Below are 24,293 nucleotides of genomic sequence, written 5' to 3'. Positions count from 1 at the left end.
TCTACCCCACTGAGAAAATATTATTGTTTAAGAAATTATTAAACATGTTTTTTGTCATCAGATAAAATAATCTGTATTGCCAAAGAAGCTACAACATTTTACGAAAATCAAATGTGGGTAAACCTAAACTGTTCTCTTTGGCCTGCATGGAAATAAAGCATGTGGATAAATATTTACTTATTCACTTCTCTTCCTTTTAATGTCTCTGTTGTTTTTCTATTTTGTACTGAAATGCCAGTCATTCAGTCTTTCTTGGCTTTTTCTTGACAGCTCAGGTAAGCAGCATCTTGAATGACATCCAGTCTTAATTATGGTGGATAGTTCAGGAGTGTGTAATGTCATCTCCTTGTTTATGAAGACCGTATAATTATTGAGTAAAACTGCATAAACTCTAGGAATCATTTTTTCGAGCCTTGCTCTAATTTAAAGACTTCTGACAGTTATTGTGGACGTATTCTTTGGCCAGAGGCAAAAACAGTCCAGTGAAAACATCTTCTTCATGCATAAGTCTGATTCCACAAGGCCACAGTTTATTTAGCAGAATCTCTAATAAAAGGATAAAACTTCCAAACTCTTTGTGCATATATAAAATATCCTTTATTGATATTTTGCATACATCAAACTCCGTCAAACCTCAAATAGCTCCTTTTCATAATGTAAGTGAAATAACTGGTAGTCATCAGGTATAAAACAAAAAGCCAGGATAATGTTTATTCTGACTAAAAAAAAAAAAGCTGGCAGCATTCATGTTTTATCTCAAATACATTTAGAACAACTGGACAGAAAGATGCAGCTCCTATCTACTACTCTATCCACAAACATCAACCACTTTAATAAATACAAAACACACAGCTGTGTAAATATGATATAAATAATAATAGTGCAGGAAAGAAACTCTGACTGGGAATGAAGGGTTTATCTACACTGATTGTTACGGTTTTAATGATTGTTTTTAACACTGGTGATAAAATGGGTTCTCCTGCACTGAAAACAACCCTGTTTACACTATTCACCACTCCAGTACAGAGGTTTGTGATGTGATGTGGGAATATTTTATTGTTAAATCTAGAAAAGAGTTGTTATAGATATCTAAAAGCAAAGACACATCTTTACATTTGTACATTTTGCAGCAGTAATGTTACAGAGAACTTTCTGCTGTGTCGTCTTTACTGATCAACATTACTGAGCTTCCTTTCATCCAAATTGAAATATTTTGTAATATCTGTTTACATTTATCTGTGTTTTCTAAGTTGCATGCTTTAAATAAAAAACTTTCAGCCATGAACAGTGTCTTTGCTTTATTTCAGGAGCCTGTCTATGTGTTCTCCTTATGTACAGCTGTGTCTTCTCCGCTCAGTAGCGATGCTCCCCACGCGTCATGTGAGAGGAAAACTCGTATCGGTCCTGGCTCCGGTGGCCACAGAGGTTGCACTCGAAGGGGTCTCTGAAGCCGTGGCAGCCCATGTGAATGGTGTACATGACATGGTCGAGGAAGAGAACACGACAGTGTTCACACCTGTACGCCCTCACCTGCTCTCCGTCTGCTGCCACCACCTTGAAGCCTTCAGACGCCATCTCCATGCTGGCCCGGATGGCGTCGTACTGCCTCTGCTGTTCCTCTTTCACCAGAGGGAGGACGCCGTTCCTGGAGGTGATGTGGTTGGTCAGGTAGATGAGGCCAGAGGCCGCTCCGCTCGGCCGATCCTCATTGTTGCTCTCTGTGTCTGTGGAGTCCTGGCCGCTGTGGCTCGGCGAGCCATCTTTCTCGCTGGAGGCGGACTTGGAGTTGGAGAGCAGCAGCAGGTTTTCTGCTGCGCTGTCTTTGGCTGACAGGCCCGTCCCCGCCTCAGGTGCAGGTTTGTGGAGGGGGTACATGGAGCCGAGGCCCACATCAGTAGAAGAGGCTGGGGAGGTCTGAACCAGAGGACGGAGGGACTCGGCCCCAAGGTAGCTGATGGCACTGTTGATGGCCTGGTCGATGACGTGGGGCTGAATCAGCTCACCTCCTCCTCCGACATAAGGAAGGTCTGAGAGACGCTTTTCACCTGGCAGACAGAGGAGCCAGACACACATTAAACCACTTCAACTTTCACATACATTCAGTCATTTCATCATCTTAATACTCTGCTGACTTTTTGCTGAGTTTGAAAACGACTCAGTAGTTTCTTCCTTTTAGTATTTTTAGTATGAAGCAGGAATTTTCCTCAGAAAACTCCCTTCTCCTCTCTTTTACAATCATCTTCTAAATGTAAAATTAACTCAGATGGAACACTTAAAAACATCTAAGCTCCGTCTTTAGTAAAAGTAAAAAAAATCAGAGGCACAATTCATTATAAGGCCAATCAGAAAATATGCTTTTTATTTGATTCTTCACACTGCATGCATTCTGCAGAGCCAGGCTGACAAAGAACAATGCAAAAATAATCACACAATCACCTATGCACTGCTCATAGGTGTGTCAGTTTGTCATGTGAGAGTATGAACATAGTATTTGCACAAAGAAGCAGATTTCAGCCCTTACCCACAAACTTCTGTGGCATAGTGCTCTTACGTTTAGCTACATTATTAGCTAGTCTGTCTAGCACCAGGGCTCTGTCAGATCCCGGCTGGCTTAAGTCTTCCCTCTGCTCAGTGTGGTTGCTTTCTTCCTTAACTACTGGAAAGTAAGAGAGAAAAGTACATTTCAGAGTCAAAGAATTTGAGTTTTTCTTCCTTAAAGAGATGAGCTAAAAACACAGCATGGTGCTGACTACTGCTCGTCTATGTTTAATCTCACTGAGCACAGTCTGACCTGAGCGGATCTGGGCTGATAAATGTGTCATTTAGACTTTCACAAATAAAGGGAAGATAAAGAAGATCTTCAGCAACCAGCACAAAAAGTTTCCAAGAAATCTATACCGTTCTTTCTATTTACAGCTGCTCAAATACGGAACAGATTTAGAAATTACTAGTGATGACATGATTGAATTAATTAGCTTCTTCTGCATGAACCTTGATTCAAACAGACCTCACGGTATTTTTAACCAGCCCGTGCAGAGCATTAGGTAACATCGACACTGTCAGCGTTTACTGCTGCTGCCTGCATGTAGGGTAAGTAGGTCATCAGATGTGTATTTGTAAGGCACCGACCTGTGTAGATGCTGTTCTGCAGCCCCATGCACTGAAGGTAGTTGTGACACCTCTCCTTGTGCTCCTCCAGAGAGCTGCGCTGCTTATAGCTACGCCCACAATACGCACATTTGTGGGGTTTTCCAACTGTCAAAAAAAAAAGCGCAACGATATTATAGATCACTGCAGAATAATTATCAACAAAATAGAATTTATGCACTCTATTTTAACAGGGAATCAACAATGCAATAAATCACATGTTGAGAACAAGCATAGCATTGAATTAGCATCTCTTTAAAACTGTTTAAAAATAAGCCTAAACCCCAGTATAAAAGAAGGATCTGTGCAGGATTGCTGCACTAGATTGATTCTTTTGCTCTCCATTTATACCTAAAAATAAAGGCTGCTCAATTATGGCAAACATCAGAATACAAATTATTCTGGCTGATACTGAGATCATGATGCATATTCCACTTTTACATGAATTTCAAGTCATTAAATATTGTGCAGAGTTGCCTGGAGAGGCAGCCACAACCGTAACAAATTCAGCAAGTTTTATAGTTTGTATTTATCCAGGTCCGGCTTCTTATTTCCACACCACAGATGCCATCATATCAACCAACGGCTCCCTCTCTGACATCCTCTTTAGCTCTCTCACTCAGGAGTACATGAAGGTTTTTATACATGATTAAAACTAAAATGTTAAAATTGTTTTAGTTTGCTGAAAGCAAAATGAAAATGATGCTAAAAACAAAAACTAGCCACAACTTTATCATGAGCTCTCTACACTGACAAAAATCAAATAAAATCAGGGACAAAATATCCTTAATTTCAGCGTTTCACAGGAGTAGAGTAGCCTACCTGAGTATGTTTTTTGATTCTATGCTGCTTACTTTTCTACCCCTGGCACTTCAGAAATAAAAATAAAACAAATGTAAAATCCAGACTGTAGCCCTGGAGTAGCTGTTGGCTCTCCCTCTGCTCCTCACATGAGAAGTGAGAACTGATTCAGTGGGAGGGCCAGAGCACAGTAAAGGAAGAGAGGAGGTAATAATTTAATCTCAGTTATTTTGATTTCTCAAAAATTAACAATCTAGCGCTCGAGGCTAGAGATGTGAAACATTTTGGTGAAGAGTGGTGATATAAGGAAATACCTGTCATGCCTTTTTTTAAAGACAGCTGATCTTCGAACATCACCCCTACTAATACACTGAATAATTATCAAAATACATGGGGAGAAGGCATGTATAAGAGAGGGAATTATCAGTGACTACTGAGGGGGGAGTATTTGGGGCCATGCCATAAAGTCCGTTCAGTTCAGAATTATACACAGAATTCACAATCAATGACTTTCGTCTCTGTGTGTCAAATTCAAAAGAGAAATTAGTACTTTAATTTACTGCTTATGATCACGATCTAAGCTGCAGACAAGTTGGTCAGAAATACTAATACAGAATTCTGATTTTGGGACTTTAGAGTTAAAATAAAATCACTGAGGCTAATCAAAAGTAAAATAAAATTCATGCTTTTTCTAATAGAAAAAACAAATCATTACAAAAATACAGGGTAAAGCATATTTGGGCTTGTTCCTCTAGAATATCTCAAAAGTATATAACAGGCAAAAAAGATCAGTTAGTCTGTCTGCCCTCTCTTATATAATATTATTACAACTTATAAAACTTTAACAGAGTTTGTTCTAATTTCACCCCAGGATCCCTGTAACTGAGCTGTTGTTTGTGATTGTTTGAATGTGTTTATTAATGTTATCAATGCTTCCATATGAGTGTTTGTTGTGTTCACTCAAGAAATTACAAAAAATAATAAAAAACGCTTTTTTCTTTTAAATCTCGCCTCTGTTATATTTCATAAAAGTTATTAAACTGGGCTTACATTATTCAAAAACACTTGTGTTTATTTTCATCCCTGTAGACTCACCAATACATTTACCAGAAATAATGAAAGGTTAGATAAAATAATAACATAATATAATAATATTTTTGTACCACAAATGTAATCCTGGCCTTAAATGAGTCTTAAATCTCATAATGTGAAGTTATGTAAATCTTAAATATGCACACATGTTTTAGTTTTGTTTCCTCAGGGAAAGTCTCATGTGAGGCGTTTCTCCAGTAGGCTGAGGGAAACTACAGTGAGTAAAAAAGTACGTAGCAGCATCTCTTTTCAGGTCAAATCAGATTTAATATTCATCGTTCCAATATGTCTACAGGGATCAACCTAACAGTAAACTACGTGATTTTAGGACATGTTTGGGTTTTTCAGGGACTGTGCTGCCAGGGCCAGAAGTCCTCCAAAAGGACATCTTTGACTAAACAGAATCTATTTTGATGCTATTTTATTCACCCTTGGCCCCTTTATTTATATTTAAAATAAATGCCATAATCATTGAAACTCATTCAGATGTATAATTCAAACTTCTACATCTATAATGACTTTATTTTGAAGCCTCTTGGAGCACAAGACTCTAGGCAGCTGCCTACCTCTACCTAATGTTAAAACGGCCTACATTGGTGTAGGGACTGTTGAGTCATCGTGGCCTCTTGACCCTAACATTTTCACAGTTTTACCTGAAATAAGGCCATTACAGTTATATTCATTATAACTATTGAAAAGGGCCAAATTATTCCTTTTTTTGGTGTACATTTGATCATGTGATCATAATTTAGTAAAATTTAGCATGTGCTTAAATCCACGGCTAAAAATAGTCCTAAAAAAGTGAACAAATTTGTTCAGCCATGCTGTCTCAGTCTTTACAAAAATAACATTTTATGGCTGTGACCTTTTTTTAAACTTGTCTCCACTAGAAATACATTAAAAAAAAGGTTAGAAACATAAAAGGGGAATTGAGATGTTCTGAGGAATGGCAGGGAGCCTGCAAGCTGATTAAGGTGCAGAAAAATGTAAAAACACGTACACCTTAGCTCTCATAAAACTATTCAGAACAGGCTTTGAACAAGTATTGTTTACACCCAAGAATGCTTCTGCAAAGCATGTGCAAAAAAAAAAAAAAAAAAAAAAAATGCTACCACATCCACACCCTGCGAACTTCCCCTTCTACGGTCCTGAGTGCCAGCACTACGTACTGCAGAGCATGTAGTCTGTTCAGACTTCCACCCATCAGTCCCACAATTACCATTAGCACAGCAGTTGTCACATTTTTTTTTTTTTTTTGCATACTGACCCGAATGAGTGCGTAAATGGCCGGTAAGAGCGTCTCTTCTGCGACAGGCGTAGCTGCACAGGTGACACTTAAAGGGTTTCTCCCCTGAATGCAGTTTGATGTGACGTAGCAGGTTGCCCTTCTGTGTGAAAGAGGCCCCGCACTGGCTACACTGGAACGGACGCTCGCCTAGAGAAGAACACAAACGACAAATATTACAAATTAGAGGCAGGAAAACACAGAGAAAACATATTCATCTGACTCTCATCCATTTAAGTATTTTTACACACCCTACCATGGAGGTTAATATTTTTGAGTATGCTATGTCCATTGCACTCCTCTCCCTGATCTCCCTCTTCCTGCTTTCTACACTGACAACATCACAGAGCCTTTGGTGTGCATGAAAACATGCGTTTCTGTGGTGGGAATGCAGGGTCAGCGCACTACAAGCATCCCAGACGCCAGAACAAGCCGAATGATGGAGTGTCGCTCGGCAGAGACCCATCCAGCAGCCTGTGGGAGGGTTTCACAGCAGAATGACACTCCATCTCTCCATGCTCCCCCTGCCCCACCGACTTCTGGCGCTCTGATCGAACAAGAGCCTTTCAGACTCAGCCTGCCAGTTCCGTAATGCACCATTGCCTAGGTCAATTTGATCTGAAAATCTCATTTTTTCCCTCTTCTTCGTCTCTAAAATAAGAGCGGCACATCACAATGCAAATTCAGCCTCATTTGAATAAAGCGAAGGAAACACTTTGTGTTGAGAGCCAGTCTTCCTGATCAGCGCTTCTGGAATAAACCAATATCCAGCCTCTCTGAGTGTTGTGGCATTCTCTGAGAACGTTTTAATATGGCTTTTTTTTCAAAGGCCCCCCATAAAATAAGAGTCACCAGTGAAGCAGCAAAAATATATAAAAAAGGAAATTCATTAAAAATGCATTTCAGGAGCAAAGACTCACCACAGAATATTTTCTATTTAAATAGGAGGCACTTCATTATATCTTTTATTGTACTTTCTTTTGCATTTACATTAGTCTAGTGTTCCTTTCTTCCACTTCGAGTTTCATTAGTTTCTAAAGCTTGACAGTTAAGTGCCTTTTTCAAAAATGTTCCCCACCACTGGTTTGGCTTCATCACAATAGAATATCAATTTTGAAACTTGAAGAACTTTTAATAGCCAGATAATTGTCACTTTATAGAGATTCCATTTAATTGCAGCTGATATCCAGTTTTCAACTGAGAGCATGTTTTTTTTTTTTTTTTCAGAAGTTCATCTTTGCCACTTTATCTCATAGAAATGTGATCAGTTGTCATGTAATAATTCCTTTTTTTAGATGAACATTAATGAATGATATGCTCAAAGTCTATTTCACGCACCAAAGGAGGGTTTACATACAGCCAGACGCAAGGATGCCATTAAACTGAGCATAAGGGCGAGTGCAAACACAGGAGCAGGCTCTGAAGGTGATCTTCCTTATACTTATGTTTGTGTGCATGCAGAGAAGACGCCGCTCTTTACACTGTCGGACTGCTCTGATACTACCAAACATGTCTGAGGCCTTGATTTCTGTCCAGAACTGCGGGCACAACTTCCTACCCCTCATCCATCCTCTAACACTAACAGTGAACATGGGTGCAAAGGAAGGGCAAGAAGTAAGACAGGGAGCTTACCAGTGTGGCTTCGCTTGTGCACCATCAACACATTGGGGCCAATGCAAACTATCCCACAGATATCGCACTTGAGCTTCCCGTTGGGCAGCCGGATACCGCCGGCTGAGGTGAAGGCTTTGGAGTCAGGGCTCGGCTGTGAGCCGTTCACCTTGGCCCCCGAGGCATCGATCACGCGCAAGTCCTCCGCACACTCCTCCTCCACGCCATTCATGTCACAGGCCAGCCCATTCTCCTCATCACTTCGAGCCTCAACTTTAATGTTACAGGCTGGAAAAGAGGGCAAGGGGGCCACGGTTTAGAATACGAGCATGATCTTTTCATGAGGTTAGATACTGAATATGGGCACTTTCTAAATGTGCTGCTGATGACATGAGAGGACAGATAGAGCTGCTCTTTCAAACATTTGGATTGAACATGAATAATAACATGACACTTAGCCTCTGAGATCGACAAGCTCCATGATTTAGTGAACCCTGCCGATTACTGACTGGTTGTGTTTGGATGTTTTAAATCATCATACCTAACAGATCTTCATAAAACACACTATAGAAATTATTACATGAGCCTCTGTCTGCTCTTTTTAGGGATATTAGAGCTGTGTTCTCTGATGTTCATAATTACTAACAAATGACTAACCGGCAGTTAACCAGGAAATAAATGGGTAACTAACACTAAGTCACGAGTTTGTTATCTAATGCTTAAGTAGCAGTTAGGCCCTCATTAATTCCCTAATAAACAACATTTGAAACACCTTATCTGACACTCACTATCTATTAAGTAATGATTAAATAAAAACAATAGAAAAATGATGAGTTACTCACCATTTTTGTGCAAAACTAAGGTAATCTGGCAGTGAAATTCTCCTTTATTCCTTAGATAACAAATATTTAGTTACCAATCATTGCGTTCTTATGCCATTTTTTTTGTGGGTTACCAAGCTGTGTGCTTTTATGCTTAGTTTAGCCCAACTTAAGTGTAAATTAATTAGCAGTTAATTCTCATTTGTTGTGATCCAGTTTAATTTAATTTGCTGCCTTGCCATTTTGCCAGTTTTAGTGTAGGCTAACTCTCAGTTTGTTGCTCATTCATTACCTAGGAACTCTGCTAATATCAGTGTTAATTTAGTCGACTAAAACTATGACAATAAATGTTTGTCAACAGCCTTTATTTCTATGACAAAAACTAGACTAAGACTAAGAAAAATAGATCTGTGATGACTAAAACTAGAATAAAATGTAATTTAGTTTTCATCGGACATTCAAAAGCAGTGATATTTCCCCACTGTGCCACAGCTGCCCTAAATTAACAGCATTGGTAATTACCACAATCATTTTTTATGTTTCTGCAATGGTTAATACACCAATATGTAGAAGCTCTTTAACCCAAATGATATTTTTAATGCTAAAATAGAATTATTATTGTTATCTATGAATTTTCCAATTTACTGATTTACAAAAAACTAAAACAAATAGTAAAGCACATTAATATTTCTTGATTAATATGTCAAATGATAGTTATTTACTTGTATTCCTGAACAGGAAATGAGTTTTAGTGGTTGAATGTTATGCTTGATTCATTTCTGACTTCTCAGAGAAGCCCAGTGAGCCGGCTCAAATTTGGTTGAATTCAGTTTGAAATCCCTCATTCCTGTTCAGAATGGTAAAACATGGAGAGCTCAGTGAAAATGAAAGAGTCTGCATTGTAGCACTTCATGATGCTGGATGGTCACCGAGACAAATATGACAGGTGGTCTAATAAATTTGTTAAGCACTGTAGTTAGTTACTAATTTGTTGCACAGGAACTCCACCAGTTTGGTGGAGGTTAAGAAGAAGTCAGTTTTCATTCATTAGTTTGTAACTATTGCCAGTTTGGTATAAATTTAGTTAGTAACTCATTTATAGTCTAGTATTTCTGTCAGGTTCAGTGTATGTTAAGTACCAGTCAGTCACTCGTTCATTACCTTCTAGCTTCACCAGTTTTACTGGTAGAGCTATTTAGCCAGTTTGGATGAGTTAAATATTGGTTTGGTGTTGATGGCATGTTAATCCTTGGCTAGTAACCCAATCATTACAAGTGTAGGGTAACTAGTAAACTTAGCACTAAAAGCAAGGACACTTGCATTTGGCGGAGTATTTCTTTGTTGTAAAAATGCTTCTTGCCAATAAATCTAACGCCACCTGAAAACCAGTTTATTACCCTTTTAAATGGTACCATATTTGTAGGGAACATGCCTTTGTAGGATGAGCAGCAGAGCTGAGTATGTGGGTTGCACCCATGAAAAATTTGCCAAATCTTCTGCCAATGCCAAACAGCTGATTCTGCCATTGCTACTGACTGGTTTTGAGCTTCAGGTATTGACAATCAGGTGCTGATTGGCAATATGTCCTGTTTCTTCAGACTTCAATCATCCAGTCCTCCAGACAACACTAAACAAGAGTCAACGGCAGAATAAGCTGTTTGGCATTGGCAGAGTAGATTTAAAGCATGTTTCATGGGTGCAACCCAAACATTCAACTCTGCTGCTTATTCCACAAATGTGGCTCACAAATGTGGCTCCACTTAAAAGGCAAATAAACAGACCTTTAAAGGTATAGGATTTATTGACAAGAAGCACTGTTACAACTAAGAAGTAATCTACTAAAGACAAATTTCCTTGGTTTTCGCGCTAGGTTTAGTTATTTACTTCTCCTGCTTAGTAACTCCCCCAATTTGCGATGAGTTACGAAGCAGTTAGATGCTCATTTTCTTACCTACCAACTTCACTAATTTAGAGTTGGTTAACTACCAGTTAGATGGCCCTTAATCAGCTAACTCCATTAATTTTAGTGTACATTAAGAGGCAGTTAGTAGTTCATTTATTACTTTGTAACTTTTCCGGTTTGATATAGATTAGCCAGCAGTTAAAACTCATAACCTAACAATCGTGCAATATTAGTGTACTTTAACTGCCAATTAATCCCTCATTCATTACATTGTAGCTCCACTAATTAGAGTGTAGATTAAGATGAAGATGTTTTTCATTCATGGTTATCCATGTTAATTAATCAGCACATTGTATCTTACTCATTACTGAATAACTCCTCCAATCTTAGTGTGGGTTAGCTAGCAGTTAGTTGCCCCTTAATGGTGCAGTACCTTAGCCAATTTTAGTGTGCATTAACTACAAGTTAGTGCATTAACTATACCAGTTTGTGTGCAGGTTGGCTAGCAGTTAGCTGGTCATTCATTACCTACTAGCTGCTGTATTTGTGTAGGTTAACTTGCAGTCACTGCCAACTACCTTTGCCAGTTTTAATGTAGGATGGCTAGCAGTTAGTTGCCCCTTTATTGTCTACTACCTCAGCCAATTTTAGTGTGCATTAACTACCAGTTAATCGCTCATCTATCACCTTATAAATATACCACTTTTAGTGTGGGTTAACAAGCAGTTAGCTACTCTTTTACTGCCACCTAATTTTGCAAATTTTGATGTCGGATAACTAGCAGTTAGTTGCTCATTCAGTACCTCAGAACTCTGCCAGTACCTACATGGTAACTGCCAAATTTGGTTATGTTAACTGGCATTTGTTAACTCCAATACAATACAATGTATTGTTTGTATTGTATTGTATAGTATTGGCATTTGTTAACTCTACTTATTTAGTGTCGAAAGTTAATTGCTGCTTTATCGCCCTGAACTCAGTTTCAGTGTACGTTCAGAGGCAGCCACTCGTTCTTTCCTTACCTTGTGATGGCCAGTTTGATATGAATTAACCTCCACTTAGTAACTCATTTATTACTGCACCAGTTTTAGTGTGGATTAAGTAGCTCTGTTTTCCATCATGACCCCATAATTACTCCACTTTGGTGTTGGTTAACCAGCAGTTAATAACTTTCTCATTTCCTCCTACCAATTTGGTGTAGCTTAACTTAAAGTTCGTAACTCTTTCAGTGCCTAGTGAAGCTGCTTATTCGTTAGCTTACACTGTTGCTAACTAACAGCTGTCTAGTAACCATGCAATCTTTAGCAGCATTTTAGCATTTGGTGTAGGTTAACTAGCCATCAGTTACTACTGTTTCCCCCGGTCAGATACCATTTAGTCCCTCATTCATTACTGAGTATGTACACCAAGTTTTACTGGGTACTGGCTTTAACTTTGGAGAGATGTTCGTACAAAGGTGACATTTATTCTCATCAATAATAATAATCTATTTGCTTTCAGACACATCAGATTGTGACATTTTCCATCCCCTTTTTTCAAAAGTTGAGTCAAAGATTTTTTAAACTCCATAAAAGTGAAGTCAGCATGAGTCTCTCACAGCCATGACACGTCAGAAAAGCTGTCTGCCTGTTTTCTTTAGAATTTTCGGTATAGTCTGAATGGTTTTACATCTCCTCTACTCCTCTGTTCAGGAAGACACAGCGTGTAACATGACAACCCTGCACTACAAAATATCCTCAGCTACGATGGTGTTAAAGTGACAAACTTCCTGTATAGTGCACAACATAATATTCTCATCAATACTTCAAACACTTCCTCTTCTTTCAGGTGTTTTTCTTTTTAACTGAACATGACAAAAGACGACAGAAATCACATATGAACTCTCATCTCATTCATTCAGACTCTGCTGTTTGTCTTCATATTACAGACAGGTGGATAGCAGGTTTACTGATTCAGGATGTCAGCAAAGATATGAAGCAACACACATCATCTCACACCATCACGCTTTGGTGAAACAAATGACAGCAAGATAAACAGGAAACAGAGACACAGGAAGAAGTGTGAAACTAGGGACGACAGCGGTGACTGTCAGAGTAACCGAGCACCAAGAGCTCGAAAAAGCACTCCGAAGGCGCACTTGTATTTCCATCATTTAGAGAAGTCCTAGTCAGTTTGAGAGTTTTCAGGGTGCAAAAAGTAAAGGCTGCATGAGTGAATATTTTCACCTTTTATTTTTATAACTATTTAGAACGCCTCAGTTTGAAGCCTCCATGCTTCCAGTGTGAAACAGCAAAGCCCCCTCTGTGTTGTGCCACCAGCTCTCCTTCTTTTCCCAGCCGAGATCTTTAGAAACATTTCAGAGAACTAACTGATCATGCAAGTCCCACAGCTACCAGCCTGTGGTTTGCATGTCACCGTGGCAGCCTGATTTCCCCATGTCTCTACCTCTGTTTGTTCAACCGAAGAGGAAGAGGTGGAAATCATGAAATATAGGAATCTATGGAAAAGGGGAAGCTTTAGAAAGAGGGCTTGTCTAACTGAAATACCAAGAATTATGGAGAAGTGACAGAAAGGGAAGCACAGGGAAGGAATTGTAAAACTGCCTGTAACCGAAAGTTTTTTCTTTTCTATTTTTTTTTTTACTGACAGCCTCGAAAAGAACGTACAGAATAATGTTTCCCATAAGAGCAGGGGGAGAGAAAATAAACTGAACAGAGCAGGATCATAGGATGCATTTGAGCTTTGACTCTCTTTCTTTATTTATTAAAGTCACGAAAACTGATGATCATCCCAGCTTAACATTTTCTGAGTTACTCGCTGATAAACACTCGGCAGGTGTGTTCTTTTCTGTTTTTACATAGCAGATCAAATAAAAAGACTTCAGCTATAAAAGCAAGGCAAAGCAGCCTTTATCTCTAAATACAGAGTCATATTTCAGTTTAGCTGCTGTTTCTAGTTCTAATTGTAAAATAGATGGGTTGGAAGGCAACTATTTGGGGGTCTTGTTTTTCAGTTAATACCTTCGGGTTCTTTAGCTATCACATCTTCTATTGAATTTTTACTTTTTGCAAATTAATCCTCAGGAAAAAACTGAGCATATTCTAGACTAAGGGCGAGAAAATAAAGCTTTTTGAGGGCATCTGATCCAAACTACTCTTTGTGAGTATTCAGGGTGACCCCAAAATATCAAAGAACTGGTGGTTCAGTTGAAGGGCCGATCTCGAACACCTGCTGATGAAACTAGGATCATTTGATTCCACATCTATGGAGATGTCAAAATTTACAAGGTTCGCAAATAAATAATGAAGTTTAGCCTATCATGGAATTAATATCTATAAAGCTTTTAAGTGCTCATTAATGCTATTCTGAAAATAACTAACGCTCCTCTATTCAACCTCCCATACAACATAATGGTATGAGGGATTTTTGTCCATGCAATTATCATTACTATTTATTTTTGGCTGACCACCTTCGTGACTCCACCACGCCCGAAAGTACTGCCCCTCAACGCTGATTGGTCCCGTCACTTTCTAACCGGGCCTGAATTGTTCAGAAGGGAGCTTTGCAAGATGGATTTGCCAGTGAGAAACGGAAAAGGGTGAATCCATCTGCTAGTCATGGATTTGATTGTGACTCATTGTGCCGTTTACTGCCAACAGGGCTGTATGTTTTGAACTTTTAAACAGACATACTGGACAGCACAATTACACACACCAAAAACAAACCAATCACTCTGCCAGAATACACTTCAGTCCAGCATTTCAACAGGCATCCCAGGAAGGTGGGTCAGCCATAAACTTGGTTTTAACCTGGTCTTGTTTTTCAGTGTTTGGTGTATTTCCTTTTAGATAATTTGAAATGCTGCAGTGCTTTTTAACCTACTATACCAGTGGTTCTCAACTGGTGGGTCTGGACCCAAAGTGGGTCAAAGAGCTGTTTCCAGTGGGTCATAAATATGTACCTGGATAATAAATGTGCCTAAGAGTCAATAAAGTCCTGTTGTCCCATGGTTTCCTCCTGAATTCTCTAATAATTTTCTCTGTGAATGTACCCAAACTCTTCTCTTTGGTTTTTTATGGAAACAAAGGTAAGAAATTTTCTCAGAACTTTTTGTGGAGAGTCCCCAGAAGCTTCTACTCTGGGACTCTTCCTGTACATGTAAGAAAGTTTCACAAGGATCTCGGAACTTCCCTAGAAACTTTCAGCAATCTTCTACACTATATCTGAGGAATTTTCATTGGAAACAGTAGGGATTTTTTGGGAGTATTCCTGTGATTTTATCTGGGTTTTTTTCCCCAGAATCTTTCAGAAATCTAAGATATTTTCACACTAATTTAATTCTTTATTACTTATTATATACTGTTTATGTTCTTCAGTCTATTTGTTCTGTCACAGATGCTATCTGGGGTCCAAACAACACCATCTTTATTATATAAACCCAATATAAATGGGGCTATTGTATTACATTGAGTGGCTAGGAACTATGTGGTTTGACTCAGCATGCTGGCTCCAGTGTGGCAGGGAATTCATGTCTCATTTGAGGGCCAACTAGAGCTGATGATGAGGCATTTTGGGTAAATGATGCTAAATAGCTGTGCTTCAGTACACATTTTTTTTTTTTTTTTTTTTTAGTTTGGTGCAGCGGCTGCTTCTTAAACATGTGGGAATATTCCAGGCATGGCTCGGAAAAGCCAAGCCAGTGATGGAAAAGTAAAAAAGCACGGCTTGTTTGGATTGGTGCAACCAAAAGTCGTAACGGAAGAGCTCTAAAAGATATCAGAACTTTGGGTCACAATTTCTTATTATGGAGCCTCTGGTGGTCCCAAGACTAGACCAGTTGCGAACCACTGTACTATATTCTGCATTTCAATGGAGATCAGCAGTGTTATGGTAAGAGAAGTAAAATTCACCATTTAAATCTGAAGCAGACGTCTCATAAAATCCTTATTGCAACAGTTTTACTGCAGGAACCGAGCTAACCAGAGTTACTGTTAAAACCCCAAAACTGAAAAGGCAAAGGTGAAAGACTACGCCGTTCTTTATGAGGATGACAGAAAAACGTACTCCACAAACCACTGCCATTCATTTTATTTGTTAATAAAGATAATTTCTAAGCTTTCAAACCATAAATATTAGTATTAGGATTAGTTGACTGTGGCAGTGGTTCTCAGCCTTGGGGTCGGGACCCCCATGGGGGTCACGAGACACTGAGAGGGGGTCTCCAGTTGCTCTAAAAAAACTAAGAATATTTTTTAAATTACACTTTACACCAACTTTACCCCTTTTCATCATTTTTCCCACCAGTTTAACACATTTAACACCTATTTTTGTCAGTTTTAAACTCTTTCCTCTGCTTTTTTCAGCCTGTTTTTACCACTGCTAAACCAGTTCTTGTCACTTAAGCTTAATGCTGCCTCTGTTGACCCATTATTGCTACTATTAACCCTTTAAACCACATTTTGCACCCAGTTTTTCCCATTTCAACCCCATTTCACCATTTAATATGCCCATTTATCCAATATCTGCCTATTTTTTCTTTATCAGTTAACCCTTTTTTGCCAGTTTATATTAATTTTTTAATCCCATTTCACCAAATTTCCACCCAGTTTTGCCAATTTAAAACCAATTCAGCCACATTTAACTCCTCTTTATCACTTTTTCTGCCCATTTTTGCCCCTTCAACCCATTATTATATTTTTTTCCTAGTTTTTTACTACACACGATTAAAAACGAGATTTGTTTCTTTGAGAAGAGTGATTTTTCAGGCAAAATATAAGATATATTATAAATATATATAAAATATGGATATACAGCTTAACTTTACAATGGACCATGGTTTTGCTGACCTCCATGGGCCCCAGTTTGGCTTGGTGCCAACAAGCGTCCCCCTTTGTGGACAGCTGTGTTCAACCACCTTCAGGTACACTGGGGGTCCCCAGTCTCTGGCACCTTTATTTTTGGGGGTCCAGAACCACTGGACTATGGGACTATTAGGGATTTTAGCCACAAAAGGCATCAGTGAAACAGCTTAAATGATTTTTAATGTCAAGTAGTTGGAAAATCTGAAGACTGAAGACGACTGCCTGCCCAGGATTGGTGTGAAACAGAGAGCCTGATTCAGGGAATTACTGTCATTAAAATAATGTTTGTCACATTGAAAAGGTGTTGGTATGATCACCTCATAAATCATTGTGTTTATCTTCAGCTGTGAGCTGATGAGACGTGTAATACATCAGCACAGGCTATCAGACAGAAGGGAACCATGAAGGCTGGGCTCACTTCTCATGGATATGGGGAAGTTGAGAGTGAAATGGGAGTAGGAACAAGGCTTTTACTCTATATCATGTTTATCACGGTCACACATCCTGATTCGCTCGTTTTGGGAAGCAACTGTTTGATCGCACTGTTAACTGACAAACAAAAAAGGCAGAAAAAAGAGGTAATAACCTGATGTGGATCCACTCAGATAGCAGATATAGAAAAAAACAGTTACTGCAGCTGATACCGGCACGCCGATAAAGCCTCAGACAAAAAGACGACTGACACAAAAAAAGCTTTGGCATGAAAAGAAGAAACAGCCATGTTATATCGACTGATGTTGATAGCAGATAGGAAGCAGTTTAGTAACCGTGTTAGTTCTGCAGTGTGGAAACGCAGGGAGCCTGCTGGAGGTTCCTGTTACTGACTGTGTGCTGCTCTCACTGCCTGAAAATAACCCTGTGTGCAAAATAGTGGAACCACATGTGTTAAAACCACGCCAGCTTCACACTCAACACAAGTTGCAGGAACACCAAAAACAGCCCTCTTTTCCCCTCACACACTTCTTAAAAAACTCGCCTCCATGTTTTCGGGAACTAGGCGGCTCAGTCTCCTTCTTAGTCTCATGTCCTTGAAATAGCAAAGGCTCTGTCTGAGTCACTGAAAATGAAAGAGACATTTTTTCACCGGGGTGTAGAGCAGGTCATCAAACTGCCATGTGACTTCAACCAAAATGTCTACATGGTTATTTCTGATGAAGCCACACATGAAAATATACGTCACTTAGACTGTAGGCTGACCTGAAATACTAATAAAGGATTACTTGATAATAAACACACGCAAAAGAGTAACTAACTGCTAATTAAATAATGGTCATTCACAAGTTAACACATGAGAAGCTAACTGCTTTAAACCTACACAAATATTGACATGGAAAAATAAGTTGCTAACAGTTCAGTAACAACCGGCTTTAAATGTACAAAAACACTAACATGGTTACCAGGGAAAAATGGGTAATTAACTGATTAGATATCGTTAGCCTCGTAGCATAAAAGCCTAAGTTATATTTAAGGTTTTCAGAAAAATAAAGCTCAATGAATCTGCAGTGTCAAGTCCATTTCAGACTGGGAGCGTGTTTTACTTGTGCGTTTGCTCCGGCTCCTGCCGGTGCGGCTTTCACACAGGGCGCGAGTTTGCTGCGTGTCAGCCAGATTTCCCTGCTTTTAAAGCCCTGTCCTTCTTCATAAGTTTACCTGAATAAACCCCCCTATAAGCGACGCGATTCAGTGTACAAAGGAAGTGTGTCGGGAACTATTCAAAATAAAAAGCATTCTGTAATAGTGAAAGGAATGCTAAACCGGGCTTTTAATTTGAAAAGCACAAACCAGAAAAGCACTTACTGTTTCTAACTTTTCTGTGACATATTCTACCAGTGTGGAGACAGAAAGTTTCACTAATAGCAGATCTTTAGAGAACAATTTCATCAAACGGGCGCATTTAAGCTTGTGGCCTTCCTCAGGGTTATCAAGACACACATAGGAAACATATTCTATGTACAAATGTGCTACAACAATGTAATATGGCTGTCCATTTATCATCAAAAAATAGGCGAGACTTCAAATCTCTAAACTCCCCGTGCCTAAGCAACGTGTATCAGGCACGTAGGACGCAGAGCACATGCAGGCAGTCTGAAAGCTTTGACTTGTTAACATGCAATCAGACTGAAAATCCAGCCGTGTAGCAGTGGAGACACACGCGTCACGCTCCCAGTCTGAAACGGGCTTTAGGAGAGTGAAGTGAGGCAGATATCACAATTTAGACAAAAACATGAATTAGGCATTTATGCTATGAGGCTAATGACATGAGCTAAAAAAGGAAAAAACTGCTAGTGAACCTGGTAAAGAATTACTAACTAACTGCTTATAACCAAAGAATAAACTTACTGCTAATTGATCAGGTAACAAGTGGGTAATGAGCTGCCATTAAAACAGGTAGTTAGTAATCGAGTAAGTCACTGATGACTTACCAGGTAACGTGTGATTGACTTACTGCTGATTCACCAGGTGACAGATGAGTAAATGCTAAAAACAAAGTCTGACAAACAAGGAAGGAACTGACTGCTTAATAAACAGGCAACAGGTAAGTTTTCTAATAGTAATTCACCAGGTAACAAATGTGCCAGAAACTGCTTAGTACACTTCAGCTGGTATTGTTACTAAGTAACAAATTAGTAACTATATGTTAGGAGAGAATCAATAAGTCACTAACGACTAGTTAACCAGGCGATGAACTAGTTTTAACCCCCGCCCCCTGCTAATTAACCAGGTAACAAATGACTGACTGCTGCTAACTGCAGGTGAGCTAGCTAGTAAATAAGTAAACCTGCTAATGGGACAGGTAACAGATTAGTAGCTTACTGCTAATGAACTAGGTAACACATGACAAATAAATAAAAGTTAAAGTGAATCAATAAGTGACTCACTACTGATCACCCATGTCACAAATGACTAACTACCTTCTAATTAACCAGGTAACAGGTCTTAACATAGCTAAAACAGCTGCATAACAGCTATTTAGCCTACACTTAGTTACACTGTAAGTAAATCAGTGACTTCCTACATATTTAGAGGGAATTAATAAGTGACTACCTGCTAGTTAACACTAGAACTGCCAATGGGTCAAATTTACCCAAGGCTGTTCTTTAATTGTATCTTACTTGATGTGTATACAGTTTTTAAGACTGTAGTATTTGGCTTTTCCTAAAAGTTTGTTAAATAGTACCTGGTGTCATAACAAAAATCTTTGCCTAAACCTAAATTTTTTAACGGACATTTATATCTAGAACCAGCATGCAGGTCAAATCTATCCCCTAAGAAAGCCTTGATTATCCCACTGTTTAATTTCACACCAGCATTAAACAGATGCCACAGTGCAGCAATGCCTAATCAGAAGTTAATAAATCAACCTTCAACATGGATACAACAGGGAACAAAGACATTTACCACTGATAAATCAAAGGTAATCTCAGTGCTTTAATGAAGAAGAATACGGTGATGACGAAGTTTCGGGATTCAGTCCAATGATGATTTTTCTAGGTGACGGCTTGTCCACTAATAGTGATCTAGTTTGCTGTTTGTGGTTAACAAGCTGTTCAGTGTCAGTAGTCAGTAGTTAACTAACAGTCCTCAATAAGTGCTATTTATGAAAATCAAGGTACTTTAATGACAGGTAAATATGACCTGTTGGCTGTTTTGGGTATGTAGAGATCCACGGCGGTTCTAGTGTTAACCAGGTAATAAATAACAAAATACTTGGTAACAAATGATAAATACTCATTAAAGGGAAATCTATGTGACTTAATGTTTATCAACTGGGTATCAATTAAGTCAGTAAACGCTAATAAACCAGGTAACAAGTCAGTAACTTACTAATTATTTCCCAACTAACTATTGACTAACCAGCTAATTAATGTTAATTAACATCTGAGTAACTCAATCATGATGAACCAGGTTAGAGATGATAGTATATGATAATTAACTTACATTTACTGTTAGTAGTCACTTGGTAACAAACTAGTAACTTCAAACAGAGAGGTAAAATAAGTGACTATTTGCTTGTTAACCACAATAAATTAGTCAAAAAGTCCTGCTAAATAACCAGGTAACCATAAGTAACTTACTGGTTATTAGCTAGGTAACAAACTACAAATGACTAGTGATAAAAGGGGAATGAAACTACCACTCATTGTTCAGGTAAAAAAAAAAAAAAAAAAAAAGCTAAACAACTGTGGAAAAACAGGTAATAAGTAAACACGTGTGTAATTATCTGCTAATTAGACTTCACTTTCTTTGTCATTGTTGCTAGGTAACAAATGAGCAAGTCAACGAGGTAGCAAACTAAACAGCCAGAGAACAAATGAGCAGCTAAATGCTAACTGACCTCTGCTTTATTCTACATAGTTTACTGAGGAATGGACTGCTAGTCTACTATTTGTTTACTTGTACATGTGGAATTACTCCTCATCAAATGTACCGGGTACTTCAAAGATAACAGCTGTTTGTGGAGCTATAGGAGAACAAATGAGGACTTCACTGCTAGTGAACCATTAAATAATGGTAGACAGTCACTTCTCATCAGATTGGATCATGTTAAGATGATCACCATACTGGTTAGTTACTCAATACTGACTCATAACTAGATTACTCATTCATCTGGTCCTTATTGTGTACCCGCTATTGTTAAGTCATAGTGCGGAGTTACTCAGAACCTAAACATGCCTGGGCCAATGAGAAGTGAGTCATGTGTTACCTGGTAACTATGTGGATTGTTTTGTTACTGTAAAGTTTTACCAATAAAGTTTTACTTCCACTTTAACACCTCTTTTGCAGTGTTGATTGCAGCATAGTTCATGCACTGCAACACCGTGGATCCCAGGCTTCAAACACTTATTTTCAACAGGAAACAACCTCAGGCTTGAGGTTTTAAGCTGATACTCTGAGGTCCCCTGTCCCACATGCAGTCCCCCCCTACTTTCTGTCTATTTTTTTTTTTTTTTTTACAGAGAACTGAGCAGAGCATGATCCTGGATGATAATTATAACTCACGCTGGCTTTTATCACGGAGGCAGCCATGCATAGATGTACCAGATACTTGCACTTCCCTTCTTTCACTCTTTGGGCTCTCTCTCTGTCCCTATATAGACACATGAGAACTGAATATGCTGCACAGGGAATGAACAGAAACTCATGCAGTGTAGGGAGTCATACGTTGATGCGTCCAGCTGTGCCTTACCCTTTTTTAAATATTCAAGCAGATAAAAGACAAACTTTTCAAATCAAATCCCTGACTGTGACTTTTTCCTCTGAATATTTTAGCTAAAGTTCATCTGGCCGCTGAGCTGTATACATTGTTTCTCTAAGAATGATCCCTTTCTGGATTTAAATGTTTTTAAATGTTTAAAGCATTCAGAGATCCTGACTGAGTTAAGAGCTACGCCTGAAGGCTCAGCAGTCGTAATGTCAAACCGGGACAGTTGGAGTTAACATGCGCCTGAGTGTATTCATGTGTATGTGTGCAGGTGTGTGACCTATGTGGTGTAGTGATGCGCTGAGCTCTCAGGGCTCGGCCCTGTTCCTGAACTCTTTATCTCCAGGAGTGTTGAAACCGCCTGATGTCAAGTTCTTAGGAAACTCTTACACATCCAATTTCAGCTTCCTCTCGCATTTATTTCTGACAGTGTGCTGCTAATCTTTGATGGCAATCTTGATCGGCGTAAAAACAGAATGATGGTAAGCTTTCATGTCACGCAGGCAAATCACTAAGGCTGTCTAGATTAACTGCATTAATTGCGGTTAATTAGGGTTCATAATTAGTGCGCTGGGATTTTTAAAATTGCATTTATTGCTGGTTGTCTTTTTCAGCAGTCTCCCTGCAGCCACAGTGATGAAAAATAACTCCATCACTGTTTATTAAAGGCTGAATCCCATTCCTCCCCTTAACCCTCCATCTTAACCCTCAGTCTCAACATGCGCGACAATTGTCGATTTGAATTTTGCATGTTAAAAATTTGATCTCTGATGACTCAGACTGCACATGGAAGCGGTCTGGGACGCCTTCATCTCAGTCCACCAACTGCAGTCATCTCCAGTAGTCCGCCAGGGAGTAAAAAGAGTGGTTTTATGGTACCAGTCCAGCCTCACTGGTCTCTTGTCTAAAAATGTCTCTTGTCTTTAAATGAGGAGGCAATTTAGGGCTGAACGCTTAGCAAAAATAATCTAATTGTGATTTTTCTCCACAGTGTTGCAAGTGCGATTTAATATGCAATTATTTTTAGGTTCCTCATCTTCAATAAATACAAGCAAAAATATCTTCTATATTACAATCTACACAGTATTAGACTATACTAGGACAAAAAGATTTAAACCAAATATCTAATTGTGATTGCTTTGGCTCATACTGCAAATTTGAAATCAATTGCTATACTGAAAGGATGAACCTTTATATGTCAATCTCATTTTAAATGAAGAAAAACCCCATATTAGTAGAGAAGAAAAACTGGTATTTTACACATTTCAAGTTAAAGAAATATTGCAACCTTTGTCATTTGGCATTGCAGCAGGCCATACTGCAATTTAATCTAATTTGCAATTATTTTTCCAGCCCTAATTTAAGTCTCACCAACAACCCACAAGGATTATCTTAATGGCAAACAGTCTTGAACTTGTATAAGGACTTTACACCACTGGTCACACATGACCATTCACACTCATTCCACATTCACTCCGTCAGCAGAACTACGACCTAGAATCGTAAATATCAAACATGATTGGTATTTACGATTCCGGGTTTGGGAGACTACGACGTGATTTGGAGCAGGAAAACAATCATGATAACACCACACACATGCAGACTACTCAGAACAAATAATTGTTTGCAATGATGCTTCAGTCAGTATACACCCCCACAATTGCTGGGGGAGTCAAAACTTGGCTGAAATCGGGCTTAAAATCCTGTAGTGTGTGGCTGGCCTAGGACTAATAAAAATAGATCTGTGATGACAAAACTGACAAAAACTAGTTTTTGTCAAGATGACTAAAACTAGACTAAAATGTAGTGTCATTTTTGTCGGGCATTCAAGATCCATATTATTTCTCCGCTTTCTACAGCTGAGAGGCCGAATAGCTACAGCTGCATTGTTTTTTTGACAGATTTACCCACAGTGGAGAAATATCACAGATTTACAATGTCCGATGAAAACTAAATTACATTTTAGTCTAGTTTTAGTCATCTTGATGAAAACTAAACTTAGTTTTTGTCAGTTTCAGTCATCAAAGATCTATTTTTGTTAGTCTTAGGCTGAATTCCAATTCTCCCCTTAACCCTCAATCTTACCCTCAAGCTCATCCCTCGGTCTTAATTCGCCCCTCAAAAGGAAGTGTAAGGGCCATCTCGTGACTTAGAAATAGGACACCCCTTAATAGCAATTATGATTTCAGACTGTAGAGGGCAGTAATGTGCCAAAACTGCGTAGTCTGTCAGAAGAAGAAGAACGAGATGGCATGGCTACCGGCTTACAATCATAAAAATAAAAGTAAATGTTACGCTACAAAAAGGCAAGTATTCTGTAAAGTAACATTAAACTAAGAATATTGGAGTGGTTTTTGTAATTTTTTGATCTCTATTAATGAAGAAATACTTACACTTGTAGCTTGATTTCTTCCCTGCATTCACCGCCATCTTTCTTTGAGTGATAACCCTCAATACCAAAGGAGCTCCAGGAACATGCCAGAATTGAGGGCGATAAAGCCCCTCAACTCAACTCTCGGGAGAACTGGGACAGCCCTCGCACTTCGCAGGAACGCACATTTCTAGACTG

General features: G+C 38.9%; 1 protein-coding gene across 7 annotated transcripts in view; it reads right to left on the bottom strand.

The window, feature by feature from the left end:
• Window positions 1-591: 591 nt before the first annotated feature.
• The window catches only part of ikzf1 (IKAROS family zinc finger 1 (Ikaros)), a 33,715-nt gene continuing 10,013 nt past the window's right edge, over window positions 592-24,293 (bottom strand). For 4 of the 7 annotated variants that reach the window (XM_041788706.1, XM_041788710.1, XM_041788708.1 and 1 more), the window contains 5 exons: window positions 7,958-8,224; window positions 6,308-6,475; window positions 3,130-3,255; window positions 2,522-2,656; window positions 592-2,045 (listed from right to left, as the gene is read on the bottom strand). In XM_041788706.1, the coding sequence (XP_041644640.1) occupies window positions 1,354-2,045; window positions 2,522-2,656; window positions 3,130-3,255; window positions 6,308-6,475; window positions 7,958-8,224 (1,388 nt within the window). In that variant the 3' untranslated portion in view covers window positions 592-1,353. The remainder of the gene's footprint in view (window positions 2,046-2,521; window positions 2,657-3,129; window positions 3,256-6,307; window positions 6,476-7,957; window positions 8,225-24,293) is intronic. The other 3 variants (XM_041788709.1, XM_041788711.1, XM_041788712.1) reach the window with 3 other exon arrangements.

Source organism: Cheilinus undulatus, linkage group 6 (genome assembly GCF_018320785.1).
Source record: "Cheilinus undulatus linkage group 6, ASM1832078v1, whole genome shotgun sequence".
Lineage (NCBI taxonomy): Eukaryota > Metazoa > Chordata > Actinopteri > Labriformes > Labridae > Cheilinus > Cheilinus undulatus.
This window is presented reverse-complemented; position numbering and strand designations above follow the sequence as displayed.